At 40.0% G+C, this 18257-nt stretch overlaps 1 protein-coding gene across 4 annotated transcripts in view; it reads left to right on the forward strand.

Annotated features, from left to right (window-relative positions):
• Window positions 1-18257, forward strand: part of MAP4K3 (mitogen-activated protein kinase kinase kinase kinase 3) — a 140179-nt gene that overhangs the window by 41376 nt on the left and 80546 nt on the right. For all 4 annotated transcript variants that reach the window (XR_012903069.2, XM_075925807.2, XM_075925808.2 and 1 more), the window contains 8 exons: window positions 233-280; window positions 3522-3564; window positions 5741-5813; window positions 9272-9403; window positions 9690-9752; window positions 9842-9923; window positions 10030-10140; window positions 15353-15425. Coding sequence is in view for 3 of the 4 variants with exons in the window: in XM_075925807.2 (XP_075781922.1) it covers window positions 233-280; window positions 3522-3564; window positions 5741-5813; window positions 9272-9403; window positions 9690-9752; window positions 9842-9923; window positions 10030-10140; window positions 15353-15425 (625 nt within the window). In the remaining variant the exon portion in view is untranslated. The remainder of the gene's footprint in view (window positions 1-232; window positions 281-3521; window positions 3565-5740; window positions 5814-9271; window positions 9404-9689; window positions 9753-9841; window positions 9924-10029; window positions 10141-15352; window positions 15426-18257) is intronic.

Below are 18257 nucleotides of genomic sequence, written 5' to 3' on the forward strand. Positions count from 1 at the left end.
CCAAATTTGCCTCTGCTAGATGAGTACAGTTTAAATGTCTGATTGTTAAAATCTAGAGCATCACTCATGTTTTACAATGAGCCAAAACTGTGTTTATTAACTCTAGTAAAGCATTGAATTGTATACTAAATCTTATTCTTTTAATCTAGTAAATAATTTTCTGTAAAATGAAAAATGTTTCAGCCTAGATTATGTAAATATTTTTACTAAAAACCTTATTCTTAAACTTCAGGGATTATATTATCTTCATAGTAAAGGAAAAATGCACAGAGACATAAAGGTAGGTCAATTTTTTTGGATAAAATTAGAAACGCTTATCTCACTATTAGTTGAATATTGTTACATATCCATTTTACAGAGAAATATTTAAGAACTGCTGCCAACTAATCCTTCTTTTTTTTTTTTTTTAAATACTAATGCCCTCTTTCATTGGGCCACCGTAATGATTCTGTACAAAAGAGGAAAAAAGTAGGACACTTCCAAAATGTATGCTTGGAAAATAATTCAGTTTTTATTTCGTAGTTTGAGCAGAGGCACGTACTTGGTTCTATATTGTGGCATTTAGCTTAGGGATGTTAAATATAGAATAATTGACTAATCATATAGTCTATGCAATTTTCATTGACTATTCAGTTAGTTGATAAGGGCGCCTCCGCCTTTGAAGTGTAGCAACACCTCATTCTCTCCCTCCGCTGCCTCTTTCTGATAGAGGCAGCAAGGGAGGGGGGAAGCGACTAGTCGTTCCATCCCTTATTTAGCTACTGCCCTGCGTTGAGGGGGAATAGAGACTTGTTGCCTTGGGGGAACATTTTTGGTTGTGCTGGAGGAAAGTGGGGGAGGAGGATTTAATCTTTAACATGTTTGAAGTGCAGCATGTACCTTGCTTTGCACCAGTCAGGAGGGAGTCATGGCATGGCCAAAGTCAACTATTGGAGGCATAACTTTCAGGGCAGGATCTGTGATTCTACCTGGTACTTAATTGGCGGTCGTAGAGGGCATTCCTTCCCCTCTCTTGTGTGTTCAGGTTGGAGGGTAGCCAAAATCGTGGTGTCACTGAGAAGCTCATAAAACCAAACCCAAACTCCTCAATACTGTTTTTAAATCCTTAAATTTAAACATTTATTGGAAATGTGATGTTAAATCCTTGTGCTATGGCTATTAAAACTATGCTCGGGGTGCAAAATGTGTAGGCAAAGTTTTGAGACCTAGGTGCCTTTGTGCAAGTGACCTGGTTTTCATCCATTTATGTCATTTGGATAGGTTGGAACTCAGCAATTGTGAAGATCAGATGATTTGTATTTAGGAGCCCAACTTTAGACATTTAGGTTGAAAATGCTGACGGTAATATTGTAAAAGGACACTTAAGGAAACAAGCTTTGTATAGATAACTGAATTGTGCTTCACCAGATCTCTGTGCTGTTTAGTGGCCAGATTGCTGTCAGCTTGCAGAGCCATCATAAATGCTTTAGTTTGGCCCACGTAAAGTGGGTTATATGATCTGAAAGCCAATTGAAGATAATTTCAGAATCCAGAACTACTTTTTGTTACTTGTTCATGAATAAAGGGGCTGATCCAGTTGACTTCATTTGGCTATAGATCAGACCCAGAATACTTAATGGAATTTAAACAAAATCTGTGTTAGTCTTATAACATGCAATTCTACAGTGAAAATGACTATGGAAAAATGGCACCCTCTAAGCTAAACTCTGCTTCCTGTATTGAGCAATGTCTGTCTGTTCTGGTGATTGTTACATTTGCTCAAGTTCATGCTGCAGTCAGTGCAGTTTAGAGGAAGTGAGCTGGATTTTAGTATTACTTGTGTATTTGCTGCAGAATTATTTACGAGGTTCTAATCACAAATCTGTCAGTTACACTTGCAGAAAGCCTTTCAGGGAAGCTGGACTGCATGGGAATTACTGAGGGCCTACTTTGTCCTTTTGTATATAAATTGGAAATCCGAAAAACAAGCAATACTTTAGAAAACCTGCTTGACTTTTTCACACGCCAACTTCTGCCACTACGTCAATTTCCTTGCTCTTTCCTGTTTAGCTCTGCCTTGCCAGCTTCTCCCTCAGCTCAGTTCTACCCTTAGCTAATCTCTTTATTCAGCTCAGGCTATTCCCTGTCCTTTGTAACAGGCAATTACATTGGAATCTGGTGTGAAGGACCAAGTTTAGGCACCTGACCTGGTGGTTAAATCAAAATAAGCACTGCATGTAGTCCCCAACAGTATACTGCCCAAATCCAGCACAAGCAAAATCTCTGTTTTGCTAGGTATTTTAATGTCAAGGCAGGCCCATAAGATTACAAGTGAGGCTCCCAAAATGGGACAAAATTGTATTCTTTTGGAAATATAAATCTGATTGCTTCCTGTTTGATCTTTAACCTGCTTTATTAATGAGTGTAGATAGAGAAAGGAAAATAAGATTTAATCAGTACAGATTGAACCTCCATCGCCTGGCACCCTTAGGACCTGTCTGGTCCCGAACCAAGGGATTTGCCAGACTCTAGGTCAGTGCTGGCCCCCGGGGCACTGGACACTTCCCTCCCCCAGAGCATTGGAGTTTTCCTTTCCCACTGCTGGCTGGCTGGGATTCCACTCCGCTCCACCGGCCAGAGCTCTCCTCCACCCTGCCAGCTGGGGCTCTGTACTGACATAGGGGTACCAGGGCTCCAAACCCAGCCTGCAACCACCACTGCCCAGCTCTTCCCTGGACCTACAACAATCTGGGCCCCAACCTGCTAATTTTTCCCAGTGAGTGCTCTAGCCCCAGAGCTCCCACTGGGTCACTGACAATGCCGAACTAGGGAAATTTGGATTATGGGGATTCAACTTGTAGAGGAAAATGGTCACCAAGCTAATTCTGTTTGGGAGAGAATTTTACATACATTGCGAGAATCTGAGCTCCATAGATATGCATGCTACCAGAAAATGTACTGTGAGCAGGGGGTGGGAATGATAACCTAATGTTGTCATGCCAGTTTTACAAATACTCTGTTACACAGTCTTTCATGGTTTGTCCTCTGCTCTCAATCTCTCTTCAAATTTCATGTCAAAGCATGTATATTTTCTTTGCCTGAATGTCTTAATTTGTCTCTCGCTGCTGTGTTGTTAGAGAGCACAGTTCTGTATCACTTTATCATATAAATAACGGTTTCAGAATGAAGAAGAAACATTGTAACTGTGACTCTATAGGTCTCCATAGAGTTAAGTAAAGGTGGGAGATTATATGGAGAGGGAGGAGATTCTCCCCCCTTTTTTAATTGCTTTTGTTACTGATGGGGGATTATAATACATTTTACTGTTGCACTTAAGGTGGTGTTTTTTATTTTTATGTCATGTCAAGGGCCTCGAACGTCAGGATAGATGATCTGTTAGCATTTGTGTACCTTTAAATAAGCTAAATATAATACAGGATAATAGCAATATTTGATGCTAAGGTTCATATTCCAGAACATAGAGAAACATAATATTAGAAAAAGCTGCACATTTTAATTGAATTCTTTTTATCTCTTTTAAGGGAGCAAATATTCTTTTAACAGATAATGGCCATGTGAAATTAGGTAAGTACTTCAGAAATACATCAGTTTGTATATGCACTAAAAGATACTGCATATTTTAAAAACTTGTTTGAAGTCTCACCCAAGAAGGTCAGAGTATTCTGTAATACCAGAAAACTTCAGTGACGGGTGTATTATTAGGACTATTTTTTCATTGATGAAGTCTTAGCTGTGGTTGAATTAATGCATGAATGTTCACAACTGGCTAATCAGACTATAGCTTTAGAAATCAGGCAAAAGACAGGCTCCAATAGGGAATTAGTCTGACGTTGGAAAAGATGAGCTAAAAATTAAATCCTTTAATACATTTCATTTTAATAAATGTACTCACCAGATCTGAGAAATATAAAAACTATCTCAAAAAGCTGAAATAATTACATGAATCTAAAAGCATATATCCGAAAATCCTTCTGAATGCAGTACTTATCAGAGTCTATTTTTAAAAACCAAATATTTGTCATAGGTGCAGGAATATATTACATTAAATTTCAAATTAAATTTATAGAATTACTCAGAATTATAGGGAAATTGTTAACTAGTAAAACATATAATTGATCATCTTAATTGCATTTTATGTATTCCAAGAGTAGAAAATGAGAATCCTCAAGTTTTATTTCTTTTTAATTTATATTAACTTTAACATGGTTAAATGATTTCCCAGTCAGAATTAGTTAAACCAGGATGGGAAAGAACACTTTTGTTTAAAAACAAATAAAGAGAAAATCACCATTTTATAAGAAATATTCACACTTAGTCACATTTATTATTCATTTTATTCAAGCACAGTATTAGGTGTTAGGTGCTTTGTTAATGTCTGGATTGGTATTGGAGGGGTAGCCATGTTAGTCTGTAACTGAAAAAACTTAAAAAACAACTAATAGTCCTACAGCACCTTGGATGCTAACAAAATGTAGATAGTCTCATGAGCTTTCATGGGTGGGCTGTGCCATCTACATTCTAAAGTACTGTACACTCTATACTCTAGAGTGTCTGCATTAGTAGTTTATCTGCTTTGTTTTTAAACTGATAAGTTAATTACTTTTCCAGAAGACTTTCTTAAATTTAACCATGTTATGTTGTTCAAAATGTCATTGGTCATAGTTACAATGCCCTGATTGCCCTTCTACTTTTGTAGAGGCAAAGATGATTTTAAAACATTATTAATAGTAATATTTCTGGTCATGTTTTAGGTTAACATAAGGGACATGTATTACAGTGAAATCTTTGTTATCTGGCACTCTGTTAACCAGAAAACTTTAACTGCCATTGCCCCCAGCCACAATACTGCTACATCTTCAGTCGCACAGGCCTGGCTTGATTTATCATGATTGGCTTAACAATTTTTTATTTAAGAAGTACTAATCATCTTTATCTCAAAATAGAAATGTGAGACCAACTGCCTCACACTACAAAACTACCAATATTAAAAACTTGAGTTTTACTATTATTGTCCATTGGTTGTTCCTAGGTTGATGGGACCCTCAGATATACAGAATTTTTAGATAACTGGAATGCCCTAATCCCCAAGCGTGCTGGATAACACACGTTTTACTGTATACGATAAGCATTAGTATATGTTGTATTATGTGTCTAATACAAAGAGATGTTTCAGTTCTTTACAAAGTCGCAGAGGGGTAACCGTGTTAGTCTGTAACTTTAAAAACGAATGGTCCTATGGTACCTTAGAGACTTACCAAAATGTATAGAATTCATGATTTTGAATATTTTAGTTAGTCTGTGAGGTGCCACAGGATCACGCATTCTTTAGAGAGATTTTCCAAGTACTGCTATGATGTGCTCTCAGCAGAGCGCATCTGAAGGAAATAACTTTGATTAGGGGATTTTTAAAGGTTTTGTACATGGGTAGATGATATAAAATTCATGGGTGTGCTCTAACATGCAAACGCATACATAGTCTCGTGTATGTGAGCATCTGTTAGGACTTGTACACTTGTTCTTCAGGTTTCCTGTGGTGTGTATTTGACAGGAGAGCTGGGAGAAAGTGATTGAATGAAAATACAGCATGGATGCTATAAAAACCTCATTAGCTTCTATATCCCTAGATATTTAGAAATTCTTACTCCCAAAAAGCGTAATTCTCCTGTTGATAATTAATGACTTGCATTTGCTCATTAGTTCATTAACTATCTTCATTCATTAACTATCTTCATTTTTACAGCTGATTTTGGAGTATCTGCACAGATAACAGCTACAATTGCCAAAAGGAAATCTTTCATTGGCACCCCATATTGGTAATTGTGTTTTACTTGATTGTTAATATAATGGTAACTGTTAAAATATCAAACATAAAACATTTACTTAAAAAGGTTTTTTTACTTAATTTCCTGCTTAGACTAAGAATTTTGAGTCTCATTTTATTGCTCTTACATTTTATTTTTATTGACTTATACCAACTGTTAAGCTAGCTAAATATCAGAACGTTGTGGCCAGAATACTGTGATGCTCTGAAAAAGCCGTATCTGCTGTATACTTCATCTGCTGTATACCGTTGACTAATATCAGTACAGTAATTGAATCTAATTCTGATCTTACAAATACTTTCTACCCACCCGTTTGTGTTTTAGTGTTTCTTTACACTAATGTGCCTTTCCTGCAAATCTTCACAGTTAGGAATTGTTTCATTTGTTTATGTCAACAGATGTGTTACTCTCTCTCCAATGCTTTTCTCAGCCACTTCCTCTTCTAAGCATGTTTTAAAAACCTTCCCATATGCTTTAGTCTTTTATTAAATTAAACCCCACTCCTTTCCATCAGCACTCCATACCCTTTAATTCTTTTTTCACTATCACTAGCTTGCAATAATATTTGCTTGCATATTTATTTTAAAATTTCAGCTTTTTCTTTTATTCTGTGCAGAAAATGACTTTCCCTGGCTGCCTTTAAGAGAGTTGTATATATTCTGTGTAAAACATTATTTCTCTTTTCCCTGCTTCTTTGAGAAATGTTTTGAGATTCTGTGTGTGAAAAACATTATGCACAAATATGTATATATTGGCAAAAATCTCTCCATTCAGATTTGTATTATTGAAATAAGCCCGTGAACAAGGTGATCAAATTCTTCCAGTGTGCGGAACATATTTTTAATATGTAGTATCCTGTGGACCCACTGTCCTTTCACAGTTGTGCAAACCACCTTCCACGCATGACTGCATACATGGATTGTAACTATTTCTTGGCTGAGATGCCAGGATGACTCTAATCCTGACCCATATTGGTCTCTACCACCAACCACTATGTAGCTGCCAAGTTTTCAGTCTCCTTTGGTAATGTTTCAAGCTGACTTGCATAACTGTAATTGATTTACATATGATCATGAGCATCGCTTTTGAAAATATTGTGTGGATTTAGTGCTGATAAAAGACACCATTTTCCCTTTGGAGGGCTTGCCTGAGCAGTGGGATCGGTGTGGGCAAGTAAGATGTCATTCCTTGCATGAGGGTTATGAGGCTTATAGATATGCTTGCTTGTTAAATGGTTAACCAGTCCTGTTTACTCTGGCAGTGGCCAGACATGCTGGACTGGAGCAGCCTGGTGTGTGGAGGAATTGGGTCAGACAGTGGGACTGGGTGGTGGGATGTAGATTAAAACATTTCACCAGTTAAGCACTGTTGTTTAACCGGTTAACCATTTTAACATCCCTACCGTGCACCTGTTTGAGGAGATGGAAGGGTAGGGCTGGGCGGTGCTAAAGATAACCAAAGGGATTTGAAGGGGAGAAGGTCTGGTTGCTGGGTGGGAGCAGAGGACGTTGCAATAAGGTAGAACTAGTTCTGTTGATACTTGTCTTTCATTTCCACTTCAGTCCTTGCTCCTTCTTTTCCTTCTTTAGCTCCTGTTCTTTAGTGGTCCCTACCTTCCAGCAGTAGCACCTTGCTTTCCTTGCCTTAGGCTTATTGCATTAGTGCCCCATCTCCTTCCCTGCTCCAAATGGCTTGGAAAAGGGCTGAGGGTTTAGAAAACATTCAGAGACAGAGCGACTGCCTGGTCAGCATGCGTGTCTCGGTAGTCTCTAGTGGGTGCCCGGCATAACTGCTGCCCAGATTCCTTGCTTGTTTAGGACCCAGCTGAATTGTGTGTCACACAAGATATGCAACAGCACACAGTTTTGCAAATAAATGTTGGAGTGTGATTCATTTTCTCAGAAGTAAAAGTGCAAAGGGGTAAAGAGAAAAATGATGGAAGGAAGAGAGACAGATGTTCATCTCTTCCCCTTTTAGCCAAACTAGCAAACTTTGTGCTTTTGTAAGAGTTTTGTGGTAACATAAGATCGCACACTTGTGTAGTACCTTTGCTTCCAAAAGGATTACAAAATGCAGTACAAACTTAATATAAGACAGTCTCATGAACCACCCCTAGTGAAGTTGCACAGTAATTTAGGACAGAGAACATAGGCTAATGTACTCGGTTGAGATGTCAGAAGAAATTTAGGCAAGAAGCCTGTAAAGAGATCCATATTGGATCATGTTGATGTCATCAAGTTTAACACCATAGCTGTGCAAGAAACATATCTTTCTTGGTCACACATGGTAAGATATTGGTGTTTAGAGCAGTTTTCATGTTTTTCCTGATACAGCGTCATCTGCCACTGATCTGGGCCCTTGATTCATTACTGACTAAGAGGGGGGAGTATCATCTACTGAAATCCTACTCCAACTGGGATTGTCTTGGTGGTATTCCATATTAATGAGTCCAGCCATGCTTGGATTGAGCTTAGAGACTAATATTGCTATAGCATATCTGTACAATAAACCAAAACAGGTGTTTTCACATTACACCACTGTGTCAGTAATTTAAAATGTATTGGTTCTTCTTTTATGAGTATCAGCTGTGTCTATAGTTCTTTTGCATCTAAGGATCTCAAAGTATTTTGCAAATGTTAATGAAGCTTGACAAAGCCCTGGCCGGGTTGATTTAGTTGGGATTGGTCCTGCCTAGAGCAGGGGGCTGGACTTTATGACCTTCTGAGGTCTCTTCCAGCTCTATGGTTCTATGGTTCTATGAATGAAGCATCTCAGCTCCCCAGTGATGTAGGTAATTATTTTTTCCGTTTTGCAGATGAGGAACCTGAGACACAAAGTAGCAAAGTGGCAGTGACTCAAAGAATGCAAAAGTAGTTAGATGCATTTTCCTGTAGAATTCTCCTAATCTTCATTTTATCACTTTCCAGGGTCATGCTTTTAAACTTTTTTCATAGTTAGATTGTACTCCAGTTTTATTATAAAATGCAGGTCTAGTTTGGTAGTCCAGCAGTAGCTCATTTGAGCCATGGATAAAAAGTCAGCACTATCTGGCTTTATCCATTTGGAGTAATTGGGAGGCAGTATGCTCAGCCATAGGAGGAAATAGAGAGAAATCTCCATCTTATTGTTGCAGTTTCTCTGATGTGGGAATGTTAACTGATTTAGGACTGACTTGCAGCCAGCTCTCCTCATATAAGTGAATGAACACCTCCACCACATTAATACCATAAAGTGGGAGGGGGCAAAAACCTGAAATACCATTGAGGCTCAGCAGATCATAGGATGATTTCAAATCTTTACAGTAAGTCATATAAATAAAGTTTGTGTGTACAGTGTGCTCTAGAAAAATGAATAATAAAACATTGACACGCTGAAAAGTGTTTTGAGTTGGTTGCGGGGAGAGATAAATTAACAGAAATGTCTTTTCTCTTAAAACGTATCTTCTTTAGGATGGCTCCAGAAGTTGCTGCAGTTGAAAGGAAGGGTGGCTATAACCAACTGTGTGATCTGTGGGCCGTTGGAATTACTGCTATAGAACTTGCAGAACTTCAGCCTCCTATGTTTGACTTGCATCCCATGAGGTTGGTAAACAAAGTCTCTGAGTTTTGTTTACAGAGCTTTACAGCCTGCCATAAAGTGGTTGGCTAGACATGTTTGTAGTCTGAGGGGTTATTGCAAGTACTATTGACTGCAAGCTTTCATATGCACACATGAAAATTTGTAGTGGCTGAATTTTGCATAAACAGCCTCATCTCATTTTTTATGGGGGAGGGGTCGATAGCCTTTTTTATTGCAGCCAGAAATAAAAATGTGTAAAGTAATGGAAATCACAAAACAACAAGTCACAAAAATATTATTGGTTTTCAGAGCACTATTTTTAATGACGAAAAGCAACTTTCAGCCTCCCAAGCTAAAGGACAAAATGAAATGGTAAACATATTTTACTTTCTTATGATATTATACTAAACATGTATTTTGCTAACCTACTGAATTCTAATGTTCATGATTTCATTTTGCAGGTCAAATAATTTCCATCATTTTGTTAAAATGGCACTTACAAAAAATCCTAAAAAGAGACCTACAGCTGAAAAATTACTACAGGTATGATTTTGTGTGTATTTTCTGAAGTAGTTCTGAGAGGAAAGCATCTTTAAACTTACTGTGTTGAAATTTTAATGTCATATCCCTCTTTTCTCTTGTCTTGTAGCATCCTTTTGTTACACAGCCCTTAAATCGAACCCTTGCAATTGAATTATTGGATAAAATGAATAATCCTGATCATTCCACATATCATGATTTTGATGATGATGACCCTGAGGTAAGAATACATGTTAATCATAAAAATAAATGAGTTTTGCTTATACATTTAAAAATTTTTTTGACACTTATCTAAAAACGATTATTATAACAGCCATTCTGAGATCTCAAAAACTTCTGAAAGGCCACTTTGATCTCAGTGGGAGGCATTTTGTCACAAGTGCAGTAAATTGTCAATAGCTACTAGTCCCTGTGAGAGCTACAGACAAAGGATTCTTCCACCATGTAGCCATTTTGCAAGCTATAGTGCAGGTTTTAAATCCTTCTCTGATGACCCTCGTGTTGTAAGTGACTGCATTTTCTGAAGGGTTTCTGCCTCTATTCGCTTCAGATTTTTGTTCTTTATGATAGAAATGCAGCAGTCCTCTATCTCTCTTTTTTGGGTTATACTTCCCTGGGTCTATGCTGTAATCTAGGACTAGATCTGTCAAATTGTCAAATTGATTTTGTCACTGTTTGCTATGTTGAGGGTAATGTCTTCGACTTTCATGCAGGGCTTTCCTCCAAGCAGCTTGTACCCGTACATTTGTTGGACTTTCTGACATGAACTCCATGAGGTGGTGGTGTGGTGGCATCTCTTAAATAATCCCGTGGACGGGGGTTCCAATCTCCCTCTTTTTTCCCCCACAAATATAACCTACTTTGTCATGGCGCAGGCACCTCTTTGTAACCTGTCCAGCAGGTTATATTGTTCTAAGTGGCCATAAGTGGTCATTAGCTTCAATGAAATTACCTTTCTGCAACCTGTCCTGCAGGTATTGCTGCTTATATATACTATATGTATAGTATGACCCTTAAGCATAACTTGTATTTGTAGATAATCCAGTCATGACCCTCGGATGCATGGAATCTCTGTATCTCAACCTGTGTGTTATGTACATTTTTTAACACTAGTCTCAGTACAATTTTTAATTTTTTTGCATGCTTCCAAGTGTCATGGCTTACAGGTCGTGCCCACACTTGTCCCGTCAGTCCCCAGGTGGAACCCCCCTTCAGTGTGACAGCCCCTTCTCAAAGAGTCCACTCCAGTGTGGCAGTAGTGAGACAGCTCTCTTTCTCTCCTCTCCTCTCTCCATTGTTCTCCCCTGGCTGAAACCATCTGGGTAGGTCACTGAGGTCTTCTGTCTGCAGCTCATTGTCCTCCCACTGGTCAGAACTGGCTCTGCCATCTGAACTGGGTCCTCCCAGTCACCAGGTCACGAGTCGCTCGAGTCTCCCGTTTTGTGCTGTTCCCGATAACAACAAACTCCCTCTCCCCTTACCGCATTAAGCCAGTAACACCAGGGACACTGAATGCCCTCCCTCTGCATGCAATACCCCTTTGAACCTCCCCCAAACTCCCAGACTTCCTCTCACCAAGACATGCAAGCTATTTCATCACTGATAAACTTGAAGGATGAAACCCCATAATTGGGGGGTAAATAGGTACTGAAAGAGTTCGTCTTGTGGTGCTGGTATTGGGTAGGGTTATTCTTTTGCCTAATTTACCCCACGGAGAATTTAAATAATTTAGCACTGTAGTGCTTTTTGGGATTCAGTGTAATCTTATGTTGGTGTAAATTCACACCTTCTTTCTTTTAGAAATCATTAACTTCTTTTTTAAATTTTCCTTTGTGCACCAGTATGAATCCTCTGAAATCTCTTGTTTCTGATAGAAATGTAGTAGTTTTATATGCTCAGAAAAGAGTGTGTCAGATTTTTCTTCAAAATGACAGATTTGATAATTTCCTTTCTGCCACCACCTGCCCCTTTGCTATGGCCACATTCATTTCTATAGTGCACCAAATCCCCAGGATGGCACTCTCCTCAACAGTATGGATGTATATTTTCTGCTACTCAATTTCCTCATAGGTGTGGCATAGTGGGAATATAAATTTGCTACCCACTCTGACAAGTAACATTGAGGGGGAAAAAAGCCGTGTGGGCAGTGTACTTTAATTTTGGAATTCCAAAATAATTCGTGAGGGATCCAGATTTAGCGCGAATGGTCTCAGGTTGTCTTATGGGGGTAACTCCTTTTGGTTTTGTTTTTGAAAGACTACAGGCTGATAAAACTGTATAATGGATTTCTTCATGGGGGTTAGGTTGGTAATACAGGCAAGTAGCGTTAAATCTCCCTCCAAAGAGAGCATCCCTCAGCACCAGAGGTTGAGGCAATTGGACTTTAAGGCATTTGCAAGCTTCCTATCTGTCATCACCTCCCACTTGTGCTCCCAGAGGGTCCTGACTTCATAGCCTCCTCTTTTCAGAAAATCAGCCCCGAGCTGTGTCTTGTAATAAAGAAATCCCAAAATTATCCCTGTCATTTGGTTATGCGCTTTTTCAAAATAGGTGACACAGCCGGGGGCGGGGAGCGGCGGCAGGCGGATTAAAATGAAAGGCTATGCGTTTCCTATTAGATAGAGCATGTCTCTAGAAAGTCGGGTCCTACTTGTCAAGCATATTATCTCTCTATTTTCTTTGTGAGCGATATACAGCAGCCACTGGAGAGCTGGAGTCGATTATCTTTTTCTATTTGTGATAGCTTTTCTTCCTCCGGACATCTATGGAGTTGGGCTGTAAAAATATAAATCTGTACATAGCCATGCAGACAAAGGCCAACCTATGCACTGGAAAGGATCTATACACAATTTTATTTCTGTTAGGACCGATCACTGCAACAGCTGTGTCATTTTCACAATCTCTCCTGTGTACAGGAGAGATGGCCATCTCAGTTTTGACATCCTGCTGACAATAATACGCAAGCTTTTGCTGCAAGTGAAATGTCCTATTGGTTGTCCTGATACTAGTTTGGAAATTCTGCTTTCTCCCCCAAGCACCATTACATTGCAATGCTCTCCCTTGGCATGGGCCTCACATAAATCTGGTTTGTTTGGTTTTTTTCCAATGTTAAAAAATGTGGGCAATATCCTTTGTAACCTTCAAACTCCATCACCTCTGAACTGCAACTTGAAGTTGCTGTTTCCATGCTAAATAAATCACATTGAAATAAAGACATGCATCATTATCAGTAAAGACATCACGAATAAAGATTATATATATTTTCAGATTTATAAAACAAGCAGAATTCCTTGTCCTGCAATCCAGCAGTAAATAATTCTTTTAAGATGGCTTCTGTTATAAGACTGTCTTAAAAAAAAAAAAAAAAAAAAAAGCTGTTTTTATGCCAACCTAACTCGGTTTCAAACAAAATTCAGTGTCTGTAGTTAGCAGATTGATTTGATCACTACAGCTCTTAAATTACTCTGTATCTATAATTATGCTCCCTTCCTCCAATCCTTCCTTTAATTTAATTTAATTTAATTTTTTTAATATTAATCAGAGCTCACCACACTCCTTTTCATGGGTGAATGTCTGTCAACCTAATTGATGATTTTTCCAGCCCCAGCAATACCCAATATTTTTAACCCTGATGGGGCGATAAGGAAACATGTGGATGTAATTTAAGTCTCCATGACTATTTCTGGGGCAAGGGTGGAGCATCTGTCAGCTCCAGGCTGCCAGCATAGTGAATCAGTGGTCAGTCCTGGGCTCCTGGAATAGCTGACTTGTGGTCAGTCCTGAGGCGGCTGGAACATCTGGGCTTCTGTGAATTTTTGTTCATTGCTTGCAACCTGTCCCTGACTTTTACTAAAAATACCTGTGACAGCAAATAAAGGCTTGGTGGGTTACGTCTGAAGGCAATAGTTCCACACAACCTCTTTGTCTCAGTAGGTCATGGTTAAACCAGTTTAATTCATTGGTGTTGTCAGCTCAGTTCTATTCATGGGAGCACGTCTCAAACCTCCATGTTTTATACAGAATATAAAAGCCTTTTGGTTCATTTGAAACACATTTTTAGTTTATTTTTTCCCTAGATTCTACTACATACATTTCAGCTTTTTCCTATTAATGTGTTTATTTTTTTTAAACCTACAATAGTTGGGTATTTTGAATCTTTTTTTTTATTTAAAAAACATATAACCTTTGAAAACAGAAGCCCTATCAATACTTTCATCTTAGTTAAGTGCCACTCAGACCTTGTAATGTCACAAAAAACTTTTTTATATACATTTTAATTTACATATACTGTATCAAGTTTTATTATACAGGTTGATCCTCTTTAGTCCGGCATACTCCGGTCTGGAGACATCAGTGGTCTGGCATGATTTTAGTGAGCTGGATGTCCACTTACCATGGGTGTGGCCAAGTTTTCTGTGGTCCCATCAAGTTTGTTTACAGCCATCAGCCCTGGCTCTCAGTATGCTGTGCTGTCGTTTAGCTTTAATTCACTCCTAAATGTCTTCTAAGAGCCCAGTAAGTAGTGGAAGTGTTGGTAATGCTGCTAGACAATACTGACCTTCCGTGGTCTGGCAAATTCTCCGGTTCGGCACCAGTCAGGTCCCGAGGGTGCTGGACTAGAGAGGTTCAGCCTGTACTTTATATTGTGTGTGTCCCCTTGTTGTTCTCTAACTTCTTTTTAGACTTTTTCAATTCATCTTTTCTAAGTGGGGTTGTGTAATGTTTTTGTGGGGGGTCCAGAGGTCAATATAATGCGCTAAGTGGCTTGCCTTTATTATGGTAATTTTGTGTAAGCACTGTTAGGCTCACCAGTGCTTTGCACAGCATTTACCAAGGGCATCCTAAATTTTCTTGGTTTAAGGACAGACATTGCATTGCATAACCTAGGTCAATAAAAGCATTTAATAGACTTTCCAAACACAGATCAGGTCAGCACACAGAACACAGAGCTTGCTCTTTCTATCCTCTGATGTCAGAGCCTAACGGTCATGATGCTGCTGACCTATCCTGTTTGTAACAGAGCCCTCACAAGCTTCAAAAAGCTTCTCCATCTGACGGTGCTTCAGGATAGCCTACACAGAAATGTGTACATTGGCTGCATAACTTTTTTATGCTCAAGGCATGGTACTGGCTCAGTTCCATGCCAAGTGTCTTCTTCAGTCCATATAGTCATCCTCTTCCTGCTTGGTTTCCTCTTGAAGACGTTTTGGTGTTGAGCAAAAACAAATAGGGTTGATTCATCTTGCTCTGATGCAGCACTGTTCAGAGCCTCCTGTCCTCTAGAAAGGCATTGTTGAGAGACTTTCAGGGACTAAAAAAAACAGCTGTAAGTCTGCAGTTTGAAATTTCCATATCCCCAGATTGGTTCCTAGGCCATTATAATAAATAGACAGTATACTTTTTGGTGGTAATGTTTTTGTTTTCTTTTCTAGCCCCTTGTGCCTCATAGAATTCATTCAACAAGTCGAAATGTGAGAGAAGAAAAAACACGCTCGGAAATAAACTGTACGTATGTATATGCTTTCTTAAATTCAGAACATTAAAACTTACAACAACATGAAATTAGCTTTTACCTTCAGCCAGGGATGGGCAAAATACATCCTGTGGGCCTCATCTGGCCCGTCAACCGATCCGGCCTGCCAAGATGCTCTGGGCACCAATGTCCTGCAGCCCAGCGGGACCCTCAGGCAGGCTCAGTCTTTGCCGCACCTCCACACGGTGCTCAAAATGGCCAGATGCAGGGATGTTGAGATGTGAAGGGTTAACTGGTGGGGGCTGGAGAAGCTCCCTGCCCACTGCGGGCAGGGGGCTGCTCCAGCCTTGCAGCCCACCTGCCTTTCTCCCTTTAATTAGTAAACCGATTAAACGTCATATTTAACCAGTTACCCAATTAAATGGGATTTTACATTTCTGCTGGGGCCGTGTGAGTGTCTGCATTATGTGCTCCATGGGAGGGGGGCACCATGCTATGCCCCCAACTCCAGCCATTTCTTGCAGCTCCCATTAGCTGGAAACTAGGCAATGGGAGCTTCCAGGGCTATGCTTTAGGGGTGCGCCCTGCAGGGACACATGCTGGGTCCAGCAACAGCTACTGTGTGTGGTGCCATGGCAGGCCCGGAGCCTGTCTGAGGATAAGCCAGCAACAGGAAGTGCCTCCTAGTCAGATCCTACACCTGGCACCTCACCCCCTTGTCCCCCGCATCTCCTTGCCACAGGTCACAACCCAAACCCTCCACAACTCCTCCTGCACACCTGCTCCTGGTCACAGCTTCTTCCCAGATCCTGCACCCCCTCATAAATCCCTCCTCCGGATCAGAATCCTGTCCTGCACCCATATCCCTTCCCAGGCCCTGTTTGCCAATCCTCTGCCTGAGATCACAACCCAAACTCTGTGGTTTCTTAATGTGAATACTATTGGCAGTAAGCTTTTGGGCCAGTCACTCAGAAATTTTTTCATTTGAAGTTGGAGTGAATGAAAGCCCCCTTAAACCTTGCAGTAAAGAAACTGCAGCTAATAACACACACATCTCCTGTTCAACTACTGGTTTAGTATCATCAGTTTTATTTTCAAACTGAAATGCTCACACACAAATTGGTGGAGGGAAAGTCTGACTAAGGGTTAAATCAGAAGGCAGGCCCCCTCCCCTTCTAAAAAAAAATACAGTTTTAATTTTGGGTTTTTTCTCTTGGGATTTAGAAATTAATGGTAACTTTGAGTTCTTGAAAATTGTAAAAAAAAACTTAAACAACAGTGTAGTAGCACCTTAAAGACTAGCAAAACATGTAGATGGTATCATGAGTTTTTGTGGGCACAACCCACTTCTTCAGATGACTGGAGTATTAAAAGTCCAGTTCCAAAAATAAATAAGGGAAGGAGGAGGGGAAAAAAAGGAGAAAAAACACAGTGAATAGATTGTTCAAGTAGTTACCAGAGGCTGATGTGAACAATTAGCACCTTCATTGTTTGGTTGGTTGGATTTGGAAGGTATTGTGCGAGCCAGCCAATATCTCTGTTCCATTCCATTCTGACAACTTCATTTACAAGGTTAATTCTTAAGTGCCAACCCATCCCTGTGTATTTGGCTTGTGGAATTGGCCATAAACAAAATGGTGACTTGGAGATCCATTAATGAGTGTCCAGGTAGGTTTTTGTGTATTGCCTTTTTGGATATCTAATTTGTGTCCATTAATTCTTTCCGCTAGAGACTGCCCAGTTTGGCCAATATACATGGCAGAGGGGTATTGCTGTCATTTGATGGCATAGATCACATTAGTAGATGTGCAGTTAAATGAGACCTTGAGGTAGTGGCTGATGTTGGTGGGTCCAGTTTTGAAATTGCTTGTGTAGATGTGTGGGCAGTGTTGGCACTGGGGCTGATTGCAGGGGTGGGTTCCTGGGTGATTATGATGGAGGTGTGTTGTGTGATTACTGGAAAGAATTTGTTTGAGGTTAGGGGGTTGTCTGTAGGTGAGGTTTGGCTTTTCCCCCAAAGCCTGTGAGAGTGAGGGGTCATTTTCCAGGATAGGTTGTAGATTGTTGATAATGCATTGGAGGGGTTTAAGTTGTGGACTATAGGTGATGACAAGTGGAATTCTGTTGTTTTCTCTTTTTGGCCTGTTTTGAAGTAGTTCATGTCTGGGAACTCTTCTGACTCTGTGGATCTGTTTTTTCACTTCTCTGGGTGGGTATTTCAGTTTTAAGAATGTTCTATATAGATCCTGTAGGTGTTTGTCTCTGTGGGATTGAAGCAAATCTGGTTGTATCTTAGGGTGTGGCTATATACAAGAGATTGAGAAATGTGTTTGGGATGAAAGCTAGAGACATGAAGGTAAGTGTAGCGGTCGGTAGATTTCTTGTATAGGGTGGTGGAAATTTGTCCATCGTTTAATTGTACTGTAGTGTCAAGGAAGTGGATCTCTCGTGTGAATTGATCCAGGCTGAGGTTGATGGTGGAGTGGAAGTTGTTGAAATCCCAGTGAAATTCTTCAAGGGTCTCTTTCCCGTGGGTCCATAGGATGAAGATGGCATCAGTGTAGAGTGAGGGTACTAGGGGTTGAGAGCTGAGGAAACATGGTTCAAGGTCTGCCATAAAGACATTGGCATATTGTGGCACCATGCGGGTGCCCACGGCTACGCTGCTGACTTGAAGCTACAAATTGTCTCCAAATCAGAAGTAGTTGTGGGTGAGGACAGTCGCAGAGCTCTGTAGCCAGGTATGCAGTGGTGTCATCGGGGATGGTGTTCTTGATGGCCTGTAATCCATCTTCATGTGGAATGTTGGTGTAAAGAGCTTCTACATCCATGGTGGCCAGGGTGGTATTTTCAGGAAGATTGCT

This window comes from Pelodiscus sinensis, chromosome 3 (assembly GCF_052426305.1).
Source record: "Pelodiscus sinensis isolate ZL-2025 chromosome 3, ASM5242630v1, whole genome shotgun sequence".
Taxonomy (NCBI): Eukaryota; Metazoa; Chordata; order Testudines; family Trionychidae; genus Pelodiscus; species Pelodiscus sinensis.